The 15135-nt window shown below is 47.0% G+C and overlaps 1 protein-coding gene across 3 annotated transcripts in view; it reads left to right on the forward strand.

Moving 5' to 3' along the window:
• Window positions 1–235: 235 nt before the first annotated feature.
• nrp1a (neuropilin 1a) overlaps window positions 236–15135 on the forward strand; it is a 56628-nt gene continuing 41728 nt past the window's right edge. For 2 of the 3 annotated variants that reach the window (XM_070927766.1, XM_070927765.1), the window contains exons 1-2: window positions 272–338; window positions 1831–2005. In XM_070927766.1, the coding sequence (XP_070783867.1) occupies window positions 272–338; window positions 1831–2005 (242 nt within the window). Of the gene's footprint in view, window positions 339–1830; window positions 2006–15135 lie in introns of all 3 variants that reach the window. The other variant, XM_070927764.1, reaches the window with a different exon arrangement.

The following is a 15135-nucleotide window of genomic DNA, read 5'->3' on the forward strand; positions in this document are numbered from 1 at the left end:
GGGAGGATATGGCACGGTCGGCGCTGGAGAGAGGAGCGCAGCCGGCACAGGCGAGAGGAAACAGGAGCTGAATGACAGGATGCCAGCGACCTGAGCCCGCACTCAGATCAGTTCCAACTTCGTTAGAAGAGACACTACTTTATTTGCCGAGAGAAGAATACTTGCCCCCCCCACCAAAAGAAGAAAAAAAAAAAAAAACACCTGTCGGAGGAGTTTCATTTCGGAGTTTGTTTGTATGCGTAATTTAATTTTTTTTGGTGAGAAAACAAGGATGCATTGTGGATTAGTCTTTCTCCTGTTCATGGGAATCCTTTCGGTGGTCAAGGCTTTCAAAAACGGTAAGTGTGACATCTGATATCTGTATAAATAAAGCTTTCTATGTACTCTGCAGAGCTACTAATCCCGGTGCTTTTTTAAAAAGATTAGCCCTGTCTGATCTCCGCTGATCTTTTGGCAAACTCGCAGGGCGCTCACCTGCCAACACCTAAAGAAAACCTCTCTCACGACACTTAGACTTAGATATTATTGCTCAGTTGCGACTTTATAGAGACAATCTTAGCCCTCTTAAATTGTGTTTCCTCCTTTATTTTATATCTTTTATTAATGATAATCTTCTAATACCCCCCCCCCCCTCCACTCGTTAACTGTATGAGTTTTTTGTTTGCCTTATTGCTGTTATGGCACTGAATATTTCTTATATTTACATTTACGCAATTGCAGTTTCGTGTGAGACTTGTAACCCACAATAAGCTCTTTTGGAACACTTCATTAAACGATTGTAATCCCCTTTGTGTGGGGGCCAGCTTTCGGTTAAAGAAGCTCGGTGTTCTCTGAGCTGTGGTGAAGTTCAAAAAGTCGGCCCAAATGCTCCACTTGCACAACTTCCCCGTTTTCTATTCTCACTGCGGCACTTTCGTTTCCGCTTTTTTTGCGCTTTTTTTTTTTTCGTCTTTGTTCCGATTTAATTGATTTATTTTGAAGGTGTATGTGTGAGTGTGTGTGTGTGTGTGTGTGTGTGTGTGTGTGTGTGTGTGTGTGTGTGTGTGTGCATGGGTGAGAGGCAGCAGATGGTGGAAGCTTTTATAATAAAAAGATGAAAACAACAAAATGAAGATAAATGTGTGCGGCCTCTGGAGAAAAAAAAAACCCAACTCAAAGGATTATTCCTTTTAATGATGAAACCAACACCGTAGCAGGAAGTTTAAAGGAACAGGCTGTGGATCCCTGTGACCTTTGGGCTTCAGCAAGACAAAACTCCTTTTCAAGCTTCTCCATTCAGACTGTTTACTTATATGGCTCATACATCTAAAAAAAAAAAAAAAGAAAAATGTAAACCCAGCCTGAAAGCTGCTCCTTTTTCTTATTTCAACGTGAGGAACTATTTCGTCAAGATCATCCCAGTGCGCTACAGCACGAAATTGAGCTTCTACTAGTCTACTCCATGAAAAGCTCAACATAAACAAAATCCTATTCTATTAGACCCAATATTAATATCACAAATAATTAACACCAAAAACCACAGCTCATGCAGTAACGTTGGGATACTTTGTTCCTATTAAACTCTGTGCAGACCCTTTAACATTTGTTTGCCCTGACCAATTCAACTCATTTAAAATGATTGTATAGTCTGTATTACAGTCTTCACTAGATAGATAGATAGATAGATATGTGCAATGTTTGTATTGTCGTGGTTGTGTGTGTCTTAAGGAAGGCACACATGATTAGCTGGTGTCGTCCAACTGTTCCATATCTTGCCCAGATGTTGAATGTGAGTTCCTTGCATGTAATCCGCCCTTACAGAACTGCTATTTTTCCTGCTCCCCCCTGCAGATAAATGCGGAGGCAACATCAGAATCTCAACCCCCAACTACCTCACCTCGCCGGGATATCCCATGTCTTACCCCCCCTCTCAGAGATGCGTGTGGGTGATATCGGCGCCTGGTCCTCACCAGCGGATCCTCATCAACTTCAATCCGCATTTTGATCTGGAGGACCGGGAGTGCAAGTGAGTACACCGCCAGTTAGTAATCTTGTCCATGAAAAACAGATGTGCTTTTGGTCCCCAAAAAAAAAACTCATTCACTCAATCTGATGTTCATCCCTGGGGCCCCATTCTGATGTCAAGCTAGTTGGGAATAAAGGGGGTGGCACAGTGGAACCTCTATGAAAGTAATCTTTATGTTTTTATTCTGCAAAAATGGGTGCAACTTTGGGAAGAGGTTGTGTAGGATAGCTATAGATTTATGTTTAGTCCTGTTTGATAGCCTGTATGCATGTGTGTTCCTGTGAGTATTATAGCGCTCGTGTGTGTGTGTGTGTGTGTGTGTCTGTGTGTGTGTGCGCCACTCATTCACCCCCTTTCCCCCATGCATATTGCACATGAAACTGCTCCATCTAGTGTCCGCGGGCTCACTGAAACTGTGCTAATGCGCTCCTGCTCTCTGGCACTGCATAGGGCAGCAGGAATGTCTCACCCCTGCCATTTGGTTGTTGGAATGTCCTCGCTGCTCGTCCTTGGGGAATGAAGTCACCGGGGTATAATATTTGATTTGAATTGCCGTACTTTAGCAGGAGGCACTGAGGGAGAAAAACTCTACCAGAGGCCATTAACTGTGGTTACTTTATCCGCTGCAAGAAAACATGTCCATCTGAAGAAAGCCTTTACTTTTTAGATTTCCTCTTAAAATCCCAGAACCCTCCAAACACAAGTGATACAAGAATGGGTTACATGAAAAAACAAGTCTCAGCTTATTTTAATTAGGCAGCCACTCAGAGTTGTCTCAGAGTCGCAAACAAGTGGAATTATCTGACTCATCTGGAGTTTTTTTTTTCCACTTAGATTCTAACCCCAAACTAGGCGAAATGACCCTTTTATGGCGGATCTCTCAGTGACAGTTAGTTACTGATCCTTATTTGACTTGTAAGCCGCGAGCTGTCGCATCCAACAAAAGGCTAAGCGGCTAACCTGTTGTCAGATAGATAGTTTAAGCCGATGAAACCGGAGACAGACAGTAATGTGATGAGCCTGTGTGTCAGTGTGGGTGCCCTGAGGTGAGCCTTGCCTGGGCAGACTGCCTCACTCTGATTGCCTGTCTGTCTGTGTGTGTGTGTGTGTGTGTGTGTGTGTGTGTGTGTGTTGTGTGGTTTTTGTGCGTGTGTCGGTGCCTCTGCCCTGCTCTGTCTCAGCTGTTTGTTTATGCTGCAGGGCTTGGGAGAGTACAGGGCTTTGCTGGATCCTGTTACTGTATCCCCGCTCCACCCAAAGCCTGGACCCTACGCTTCTTTTGTGCTCCCCCAATGGCCCCTGTATACATTTGCAGGGTTTGGGTTTTTTTTTTTTTAATCCCGGATTTCAATCCCACTTTAACCTTTCTTTACTGCTGTCACAGATTTATGGCATTTCTTTTAAAAGGCTGGATGCTCCTTGACACTTCTTTCGGGTCCGATTTCAGCACCAGAGGGACTGTTAAACTGTCCAAGATCCTCCAGTTAAAAGGAGAGAGCGAGGAAGGGACAGGAAAGGGGGCGGGGGGAGGGGGGGTAGCAGTAACAATGCTTGTGCTAATCAAATTAGTCAGGAATGAATTTCCTGTGTCTAAACACACGCAGTAAAAAAGATTTGAGTCCCTGCAGGCTCAAGGAAGGAAGCTTTTCTTCCAGCTTGAAAAGAGGGCGGGCTTTGAGTTTAGCGATCCGTCGATGTGTCATTTAGAAATTAGCTCGGCGCTTTCATTTTAACAGCCACTGAATTAGCAGATCGTGGATTGCCAGTTAATTGGCTGTTCATAAATTTGTTGGCAGATGAAGTTTGTGTAGTGGATGTGTTTGCATCTGAGCGTCTCTCACTCTCTTTTCTCCTCGCTGTTTTTTATTTATTTATTTTTTTTGCCTCTACCCTAATTGCTTATTCATTACATCCGGAGAAGACACAGCCTGTGTCGTACCAGTAGTGGTGGTCAGAAGGTTATAAACCTGCTTGTCTAGAGGATACGCAAAAATGACTCCGGCAGCCGGCTGTGAAACTTAAGTAAGCCTCTGATTCATGTGGGCCACGCAGACATTGCACCGGAAAACGGAGTCGACCTGACCTACAGCTTTTCCCTATTTTTAACTCGGTGTACCGTTTCATATTTAATGTTTTTAATGGAGTGGGTTTTCATGGGACTTTAGTTCCACTTCGCAATGTATTCCATGCAGCAAAGACAAGCCATTAAGTGAAAGCCATTTTCCTTCTTAATTTCAAATTATGGCACTGTGTAACACAAGGGTGGGTTATTGTGCTAATCGCTGACAAGGCATGTCATAGGTAACTCAATTATGGGAGGGGGGGAAGAGTTACTTACTGTATGTATCTGTAGACAGTAGTTGGGTGTGATTTGTGTTGGACCCATCAGACTCCCTGTCGCAGCTCCACTCACCAAATCAGCCCTTACATAATGGAAACTGATGAGAGCCAGAATGGCTTCCTTATCTGATGGACTGGCAGAGTGGGTGGAGGCAGAGAGGGTGGGGGTGTGGGGCTACAGTGCATGCTTCAGTGCACTGCCTTGCAATCTAATTAGTGGGTAAATGGAACACACATGCGCCACATGTTCCCCCAACATGGCTGTTATCAGCAAGCCAAACAAGAAGCACTCAAAGTGGTGCTCGAGAAAAGAAAAACAGGCCTTTTTCTGAGTGGAGTCTGGTGTTGTTGCACGTGTGCGCTATACCCTTGACAGGTTTGTTTGGGGAAGTGCAGAGGCCTGTATCCTGAGAGCTGGGAGGAGGAAAGCACTTCATCACAGAGATAAGGAGACTAAGTGAGCCCTGCGATTCTGAATGCACAACGTGTTTACCTTTCACGCACCGCTGTAGACGTTCACAGAGTGGAGTTTTGGGGGGGGGGGGGGGCGCTCTCGCAGCTAATGAAGTTTGAGGCAAAGGCACAGCCCGCATCAAGGCAAATATTTGAAGTAAATTCGCTCTGAAAATCAGTGGAATGAGCAAGCTGAAGTGAAAAAGCAGAAGTAAATAGATATGCTTTGGCTCCGCTCCCTCCCACCCATGCATTCTCTGTTTCTCTGCGATCTGATAAGGGCTGTCAGGCTCGTCCCACTGTGGCAGCTCTGCCATCTGAAGGAAAAATGGAGGTTTCAGTGGATTTGAATCTAAAGTGACAGGTTTCACGTATGAGGCAGATTGAAGGGCAGTTTACCTCATTTGTAAGACAGACGACAGTTCTCACTGTTCGGGTGAGATTTTCTGTTCGGGAAATCTGATAAAGTTTCCAGTTTTGAACTTACTTAAACAAGACAGAGAGAATATTTCATCCTGAGCTGCAGGCTGTTCTCTCCACCTCCTCTCCTGCTGACTCCAAGAGGAGAACCAACTTTCTATAGATGTGATGTACTCCTGACAACATTATGAATCATTGATGCATTGGATTTGCTGACCAGACCAAAGAACAGTTACTTCTTCAGCACACTGAAATCCCTTGCAGCCAGCCAGTCAGCCAGTCAGCGAGCAGCCCTGACTGACTGGCTGTTTGTTTCGGAGGAGCAGAAGAGAGGGGTTAAAAAAACAGGGAGAGAAAAGCGTCTGTCTCCTCTCTCTCAGCCCTCCCTCATTTCTTTGCTTTTCTCTCTATCTGGATGGTATTTTTCTGGACCTCACAGAAATTCCAATGTGACAGTCTGCGCAGTAGATGGAGGAGGTGAGGGGGGGGGGGGGGGGGGGGGTTCAGATGAGATGTGTGGCAGGGTGGTTCTAGGCAGCGGAGATATTTGAGGAATGCCTTCTCAAACAGCCCTTTGTGGGGGAGATCGAGGGGAGAAAGTCAGCGAAAGCCTCCCGCCTCGCCACGCTTCAGAAGTCTGTGAGAGCCCCCCTGCCTTCAGGTGCCTGTAACTCAAAGCTTGGAAAAGCACTCTTTTCCTCTCTTTAATTGTAGTCCTCCCCTCTCTCTGTCCCACTGCCCCTTCCACTCCGATCTCCCGCTGAGCTGCCCCCGTGGAGCTGCTTGGCCTGCTGGGAAGGCAAACATTCTCTGCTGTGCACCCTCTACAATAGACATCCTGCCCCTCCTGGCATTCCTGACCAGGCCTGGACTCCACAGATGACTAACGGGAGCTTGGGAAGGGGGTGGCTGGTATTACCATACCCTGGATCTATAGTTGGCTCCTTCTTTGTCATGTGGAATCCCACTAACTCCGCTCATGTGGTCACAGCGCCCAACAAAGAGTGCCACCTGTTTGTAGGAAGTGAGAGTGGAGGACAGAAGGGGGGCTTTAGGGAAAAGATCCACTTGGCCACTTTCCCTAATTCCCCTGTTACCCTTCCACCTGAAGAGCATGCAGCAGCTCCATGTTAAAGAGCAGCGGAGCTTCACAGCTGGAGGGTGGGAGGGGGGTTCTGAAACCCCCCCACCCTCGCTCCTCTCTCACGCTTCTCTGCAAGGCAACCATGGGCAAATAAGGAGAAGTGGGCTGTGCGACTGTTTACCAGCCGTTGTCATGGAGGAAAATAAATAAGGCTGGAACGCAACAGGGACCCTTTCTTAACGGGCCTGTGGCAGCAGAGGCTTTTAAAGAAGGGAAGTGCTGTGACCTCCGGGGCTGAGGGGACGGGGGCTTTGGAGTGACAAGGATTGTTGGAGACACTTACGGCCTGTTAGCGGACATTTATTTCTGCTGTCCATGTGTGCTTCTTTTCAAAGTGCGTGTCAGAGAAGCATCCGTGCTGGCGGAGTTCAAAGCGGCTCCACAGAACAGGCTCAGCGAAATAAAGAGTGCGCAGGGCGACAGCGCTTCTTTTAACTACCAGCTTTGACAAAAGCAGCTGAAATTATGCACCTGGTGTTTTCCACCGCAATAGACTCCCACAGCTCATGACAATGGGAAATCAAATTACACCTAGAATTACAGTGAAACAGTGTACCTTGAAAAACTAGCTTGTCAGCAGCGTATCAAAGAGCAATCCAATTTGAATATGTCTTGTTTGCACTTCACAGCAATTATACCAAACCTTATTTTGTCAGCATGGTGAAACTTCCAGAGGCAAGCGCTCTGCATCTTAAAATTTCTATTTTTCGACGCCTCGTCCCGTTTGCTACGCGCAAAACATTACCGTTACTGAGGCAGGTGGGACATCCAAAGCAAATCAAAGCCACAGTGCTGATAAATGTTGAGCGTTCACCTTGTTCATGAACCGGAGGACAGAAAAGACAGGGCAGCAGACAAAGACGTTGCACCGTTGACCTTCACTCTCAATCCTCTCTTTCTTCTTCTTTGTGTCTTTTAAACATAGAGGGTTACTCCCAGGCTAATGAGCCAGATTAAAGTAGGTCTGTGCACATGTGTGCTTGCATGCATGTAACGTGTGTGTGTGTGTGTGTGTGAGTGACCGTGGGGTTGAGGGTCTTTTTTTTTTTTCCCCCTCTCATCTGCCGGTGAAGTGTTTCACCTTGGCCGCGGCTTGGAAGGGCAGCCTGATTGAAAAGCTTTCTGGCCGTGGCATCTGCCATCCTCCCCGCTGCTCTGTCACCACTTTGATTCATGCACAACCTGGCCACAACCGGGAGGCGAGCCACTCTACCTCGCAGCGGGAGGGAGGTCCACTTCACAGCGGAGGAGTATAGGCAAAGGAGGAGCGAGGGGAGGGAGAGGGGGAGGAAGGGACGAGGCGAGGCGAGCGCTCATAAATAACCCGGCGGATTTCAAGCCTCAGTCACATATCTGCAGCAGCATAAAAGCATCACACAGTCTCACGTGTCTGCCTGTTTTGTTTTTCATCTCGATGTGGGAGTTAGCGACTCGTGTTTGCCAGGGATTGAATGTCACTAAGCCGTTTCTGGCACACGGCTGGTGAATTCTTTTTTTTTTTTTTCTTCTTCTTCTTCTTCTTGTTATTCTTTCCAGCCCCAAACCAATACGAGCTTCCCTATATGGAAGTTTCTTGTGGAATGGAGCTGCGGCCCACACAGCTTAGAGATGTCAGCCGTATTGCGCTTTTACTTTCTATCCAAAGCAGACTGCTAGAAAAGGAGCCGTGTGGAGAGGCTCGCGATTAGAGGACACCATTTTGGTAATCCCAGCTCTCTATCTGGACACGCATCTATTGACTGTCAGAAAATTCATTCATTTTTCCTTCCAGTGCCGATGAAAAAGCATGAAACCCCGAGCCTATGATTCAATTACGCGTTTCTGTTGGCAATAAGGACCGTCTCCCCCTCTCCCTGCCTCATATAATATAATTAGCAACAGGTTTTCGTCTCTCGCCTTTTTTTCTTTCCATCAAATGCTGATTTTCCCAGTTTATGAGGCGGTATGGAAAACAACAAGAAGTGATAGCGAGGGGGAATGAATTAGGGATAATTTGAGTTCATGAAATGTGGGTGGCAGAGCAGTAGTCGGGGTGGATTAGTTTGAAACAGGACCTCCCAATGTCTTACTTATCCACCCGTCCCCAGAGGAGAAAGGAAAGAGAAGAGGCTGTTTAGTTGAATTGATGAGGGAGTGCTGGACACTTCAACACAGCATGTCCAGGCTTGTCAGATATGTTTCATTCAGTGGTCTAACCTTGAATGGGGCTCATGAGTTTGATTGATGTGGCTGTGGTCCTACGCGGCCTGTTTGTTGCCCTAACGCCCCGGTGCTTACAGATCCACGAGGCTCAGGAACCACAGGGTTCTTTATTCAAACAATCAAGCAAGTCCCCAGAGGGGCTCTGGGTGAAGCAAAGTTTGTTTGCAGAGGGTAAGAGGGTGGGTAGGTAGGAAGTGAAGCCAAGGGCCCTCCTGTCTCAGCCCCAGATCCCCGGGGTCATTTTCGGTCACTGTGTTTGCGCACAGCGGGCTGTCGGCTCGCCGCTGTTCCTCCACCACTCAACTCGGCGTGATTCGGCCAGGGTGGCAAGCAGACAGTGACTGATGGGGCGGTACCCCACTGCTCTCTGATTGAGTTAGAGCCACTCACAATCCCTCGCTTTGTTTGCTCTTTGCTTGATCTCTCCTCACCAAATTGGCAACATTAGTTGTGGTCTTTCTTTTTCGCCGCAGCCACCACTGCGTGTTGTTTTTTTCTCACGGCTTTATTTCTTTTGTTCGATGGCAGTAATTGTAAAAAAGGACTGTAAATTCAGCCTCACAGCAACCTTTTGTGGCATTATCACAGCAGGGTAGTGCTGAAAGTGTTATTAGTAGCCTGCACCTCTGGCGCCTGTCCAGCCTTTCCAGGATGACCCCTGCCTGCACAGGGATAAGTGACAAGAAGGCCCCTCTCTTCCATGCATACTTGCACAATCTCCCAGAGGACCTCACCAGAAAGCAGAGAGAAATGATACTAGTGGACAGACGGCCTCCAAGTTGGCAGGAAAGTTTAATTGCAGGGCCAGTAAATGGAAGAGTCACCTTGCCCTCCAAATTCTGGCAAGGGCCGGCTGGCCATCAGCACTTAGATCAGCCCCGTAATGCCAAGCATTCTGCTTCTCTGCCCGGCACCACGGAAGAGATGCACCGCTTGGCATGTGGCCCTCACAGCACGGCCTATTTGGCTTTCGAAGTGCTGCATCATTGGAAAATCTGAGTTCTTTGCACGCAGTGAGAACAATGCGGCCATCAGAATGAAACAAAGGATGTGGTTTTAAATGCGAGGTATTGCGTCCAAGGGCTGATCCACATTCAAAGGAAACTTCCCAAATCTGGCAACAACTGATCAACTGGCCAGGCTAGCAAATATTAGCCTATTGTAAAAAAAAAAAAAAAAAAGAAAAAGAAAAGAAACCTCTCCCCTTATTTATTTTCGTCACCATCCTTTTTCCTCTTCCTGTTACGAACCAGAAATAGTTGTCTTGTCTCAAGGTTTAAGGTCAGGTGTGGGTGCTGCTGGCTGTTTGTGCGTGTTGTATACACTGAAGAGGACAGCCCCACTCCTCCACGGCACTCTCTCAGGGCCTGTTCACAGTCTACCCCTGCTCCCAGCCAAGTGGCTGCATGTCCAGCCAGATGACCGGGTCATGGAGCTCCCAGCCCAGACTGCTCTCTGACCCCTCCCCTCCCTCGACCCCACCACCCCGCCGCCACCTCCCCAGACTACAGGGAGGACAGAGGAAAGAAGGAGGAGGGTGAATGCTAGGGGGGACGGATGGGGCGTTTAATTGAATAATTCCCAGTGCAGTTCTTACTACCATTGCCCTCGAGCTTTCCTAGCTGCTGCAGAGTAAAAGAAGACAAGACGGAGAGCATGCTCCACGCCACGGAGCCTTTTGCTGGATCCGTGTTTCCCAACTACCTCCATCAGCCATTTGCTCTATTTCTCTCTTTTGTTTCTGCTCCTTCACTCCCCTCTCTCAACCGCTCAACTTGCATGCCTTCAAACTCTTGCTCTATCTCCCTCACCAGTCTGTTTCCTTCTTAAACCACCAACACCGCCGTCCCACCCACAGCACACTCTTTCTCTCTTCCTGCCCATTGTGGAGGTGAGAGTTTTGAGCAGCGCCCAAAAGCTTTACCTCTGGTTGACCTCAGCCTCAACTCCCCCTCGTCCCTTCCCTTCCCTCCCCTCCTCTCCTCTACTCTCGTCTCCTCCTCTGCTCCTCTTGCCTTCTTTGAATGCGCCATGCTCCTCGCACACACAGCTCATTACCCAGCAGGGAGCACCGCTAGCTTCTCACAGCATCAGAAACAGATAGATGATTTGCCTTTGTGTATGCTGCTCGAGTTTTTTTTTTTTGGGGGGGGTGCATATGGTTGCTGTTTCCGCTTGTCCCTCATAAAATGTGAAGTTATGTAGCGTTCACTTGGCTAATTTTAGTCCCATGTTAAGTTCAGTAGGTCACTAGCTCAAGGTTGTTGACAATTATCTCATGCAGCATGACAGACCCCAATCATATATACATCCTGCACATGAGTCCACTAATAATCTGTCCCCTAACAAGCACACCCTTTTTATGTGACGCTGTTCTTGGACCCTTTTGTTTAGTGTCATGATCCTGGCCTCCTCTGACCGTTAACTCTTTGAGGGGGGGGAAAGAAAAAGTCACAATTAGTCCATATGGTTTCTCACCAATTGCTTGAAATGTGTGCCTGTTGCTATCTTGCACCAGCCCCAGACACTAACTAAGAGGCTAACTAATTCTGCTCCAAATGTGGTGACGATCGCACTAAAATTAAGCATTCCGCATTGTTTCCTCTAGGCGGTGGTCTGCGGCTTATGCAGACTGGATTGTGAGGCTTTTGTGCGCTCAAATGATGTAAGTTGAGTGATGATTCAAGGAGGTGCCAGCCCAAATAATGTAACAGGCCTTCACTGCCAGCCCCCATTTTGGACCCCTGCTTAAGGGCATTGAGAGATTTTACAAATTCATTCATCGTGAACAAAGCTGAGGGCTGTGGGTCTTTGAGTCTTCATTATACAGTAGGTTGACATGACTGTACTCCCTCCCTCCCTCCCCGCAGGGTGTGCATGTATCCATGCCACTGAGTCCCATAGGTGCCATGGGGTGGGGGGGGTGACAAGCGTGGGGCGGGGACTGTGTGTTTAAAACAGACAGCATACACGGCAGCCCTGCTGTGCCACACTGCCCCCTCTCTCCCAGTGCCCTGTTATTTTTACCCTTGACTTCTCATTGTTGTAACGACGGCGTATCATCGAGCCGTGCCACAGACCCCTGTGGAGGACTTTCTCTTCGCTCACCTCTGCCTGCCCCTCTCGTCTGTGTAATCAGAGATCCTCTCAAATGTCAAGGTGGGACAAATGGGAGCCATTCCCTCCTGTAATGGCCCCAGAAATGTGCTGGAGTGCTTCTCTGTCCCTCCCTCTCTTTCACTCTTCCCTCCTGGAGAAAAACGCACCTTTGTCATTCTCTCTATTTCATCGGCTTGCTTTCTTTCCTCGTATTTTTCAGACTTTGATATCAATTCCCTTTTGCTTTTTTAACCCTTTTGTACATCGCATCACAGAGTTCCTGGCTTTGTTGTGTTAACATGTCAAACCTTTTTTTCGGGATGGGTTGTATAACTGATATATTGCATAATAGCTCTCAGTCGAAATGGCCATATAAGAAGGCTGTTACTACACTGGGGCTTACCGTCTATGAAGTGTTTCTTAGAAATGTATCCAAGGGGTTGGTGGATTCATTTGCAAAAGCATACATTCTTGTGTTAATATTCATATCTGCACACTAAGATGCATATAGAGCTCAGCTGTATGCTAAGCAGTTTCGTTTCTGAAGCTCACTTAGCGGGGGAAAAGTGCTAAATGTGTATTTCCTTTTTGCCACGGGCAGTTTTCTAATCGCTTGTACTTACTCGTTCTCGCTGTATTCATGATAACAAAATGTGCAATAGAAAAAAAAAATAGTTAGATGGATATTAATGCAGCTAATATATACAACTTTCATGTAGTCTTGAACTTCACGCATCAACAATGCACTGCAGATTGGCGTATTTTCACAGAATGAAAGCCCCCTCACATTATTATTCTTGTTAAAATGGCAGCTTGTAGTTTTGTACTGCACTGATAGATGCTGTGTTGACACACTTTGCATGTTGAGGGCTAATAATCGTTCATGTTTATTTCAAAAAGGGGGCTCATTGGGAACATTTTATGAAGAAGTTTATCACTTTTTTATTTGGAATATTTAAAAACAAAATACAGTTTACAATTTGATGAGAATATTCAATAATGCAACAACCTTTTTCTTGTTTTATGAGTTCATTTTAGGTATAATGAGCAGCTCATTGTGTTCACTTTTTATCAGCGGACGCATTTTCCGAGCTCAGCAAGTAGACAGCAAGTGTTTTTACTGTAAAATGCAGTGAACATTGCCCTCTTGGAGCAGGAGACACCATAACTGTTGGATGCATTAGAACCAAAAATTCTGTTTTAAACCATACAGCCCCTTTATATACGTATATAGTCTTTTTGATTGATAATAACTTAACACACTGAGACCTTTGACTTTTTTTTATATCTTCAAGTCAGCAGTGTTGGGCCACATAAGACTTATGACTGAGTGACAGAGAGCAAATTGACTGCGTCTTCTGTTTAAACTGCTGATGTATATTCACATCTCTATAATCACGTTATTGTGACCCATTTGTCATGCTTTCGCAATTTTAATGAGGGAGGAAGGTCAAAGTGTGCACAACAGGATGACTGAAAATATGCACAGCTGCCCATGGGAATAGCAAGCAAGTCAGCTGAAAATACTTGGGCATCGCCAGGGTTCAAAATGCATTACGCCTTCCATGTGAGGTTAGCACGGGAGGGGGGGTTAGATGGCTAACAGTGGGAGCTTTTGTGATAAGTTTTATTTACCCTACTTGTTTTTAGTCCACCGCACCTCTCCGCCTGCCCCCCTCTCCAGGTCAGAGCAGTGTGACCCTGCTCTGTTCTGGGAACCCCCCCCCCCCCCCCCCCCCCCCCCACAGGGGAAGAATCCTCCCTCTGTCAGCCTGCGTTCATATTTCCGAATAAAGGATTATTGTGCATGTTGCAAAGGGAGGGGGTGATGCAATAATTGAGTCTAAATAGCCAAATTCATTAATTTGATTGTTGGCGACAGCGGATCTCTCGACAGCGTAATTAGGGAAGCTAATGGATGGAGGCCCGCTAAATCCATCAATGCTAATGATAATTGCTGTTCAGGAAAGCGAATATGCCTTACAAAACCTGCGGCTGAGGCGGCCACAAAATCAGAAACAGCCACGGCATCTAAAAATATGACAGAGGGTGAGTCTAACCGCGCGGGGGTGACACCCAATGAGGCCAGTTGGACGGGTGCAGTTGAGCTGTCTGGGCGGGGAGCATCCATCTTTTCATCCATCTTTTTTATATCTTCCATCCGTCCATGTGGCAGCGTGGTGGTGAGCAAAGCAATCATGCCCCTTGTCGCCCGCGCTGACAAGGAACCACTTCTGAACCCATCAGCTCTGATTGGTCGGTGGTTTATCCTGCTGGGTGGGTTGCCACATTCGGAGGCCCTCAACTCCTGCAATATTTTTCTGCGGACTCAGAAGTGGAGACGCATCAGTGGAGAGGGTGGGGGGGGGGGGGGGGGGGGATGCTCAATGGTCAAACGTTTTAACGACGAGATCTTGACCTTCAATAAAAAATCTTAATGCTGGCTAGTCAATTAGGTTTAACTGAGAACATTAAGATGTAGACCCGGCTTACTGCCCCGGGTTTTCCTGTATTTCCTTGTCTGACCAGGCAAGCTGACGTTCAGGTCATTACAGCCGGACTGGGCCCGAGGAAAAGGGGGAACCTGTTATTCTAGTGTGGGTTAATGAATGTCACATGCATGGAGGCAGTATGGGAGGGAAAGTAGAGAAAGAGAGACCATTTTATTTCAGCCAGGTATGTCCCCTCCAGGCTCGGAAAAAGTAAGTCGGGAGATCAGCTTGTCTCTCGCCCCCTTGTACAAACGTTAATGATGTTTTTCCGGAGGCCCAAGTGACTGTTTGCCGGGACTCGTTAACACGTGAAGTCTGCGGGCCGGAGTTTTCTGACAGCTGACAACAACAAAGACCTTTTTTTTTTTTTTTTTTTTTTTTTCTGCTAAGTCCCCTGGGCCCTCACAGAGCTGTCCCAAGTCCGTTGTTTAGGGCTTTCCACTTGTGTTACCCAGAGATGTTTTGACATGTTGTAGGTGACATGTTTTCGTGCGATAGCGAGTTACACTGTGACAGCCCCAGAAAGGAGAAATGCAAGAGGCATTTGTTCTACACACAGCCGAAGCAAAGGGAGTAATAGCAAAGAAAGAGCTCTTGTTCGGGGCGGGGGGGGGGGGGGGGGGGGGGTTCCACAGCATACTTGAGCTTATAAATGGTCTGATTAAGAGATCTAACCAATTGTACGAGACTTATACAGCCTGTCATAGCGTTATTCCATTGCCTCAGATTGTATTGCTTTTGTAGAACCATATCAAGCGGACATTTATACAGGGAGGACAGATTATTTCCATGGGAAAGCTTCAGGCAATATAACTGTTATATTGTTAGGCCGGTGGTTTGTCGCCTTCTCTTTGGCTTTGCAAGGAGGGCTAATGTTCTTGTTTGACACTAGCGGATTGCTTTCTCTCTGTGCCTGAAGAAAGAAGGCAGGCTAATACATTTGAGTCGGTGAAGCGAAGGTCGTTGAGAATTACATTCGA

The sequence above is a fragment of the Enoplosus armatus genome, chromosome 21 (assembly GCF_043641665.1).
Source record: "Enoplosus armatus isolate fEnoArm2 chromosome 21, fEnoArm2.hap1, whole genome shotgun sequence".
In the NCBI taxonomy this organism is placed as follows: Eukaryota; Metazoa; Chordata; class Actinopteri; order Centrarchiformes; family Enoplosidae; genus Enoplosus; species Enoplosus armatus.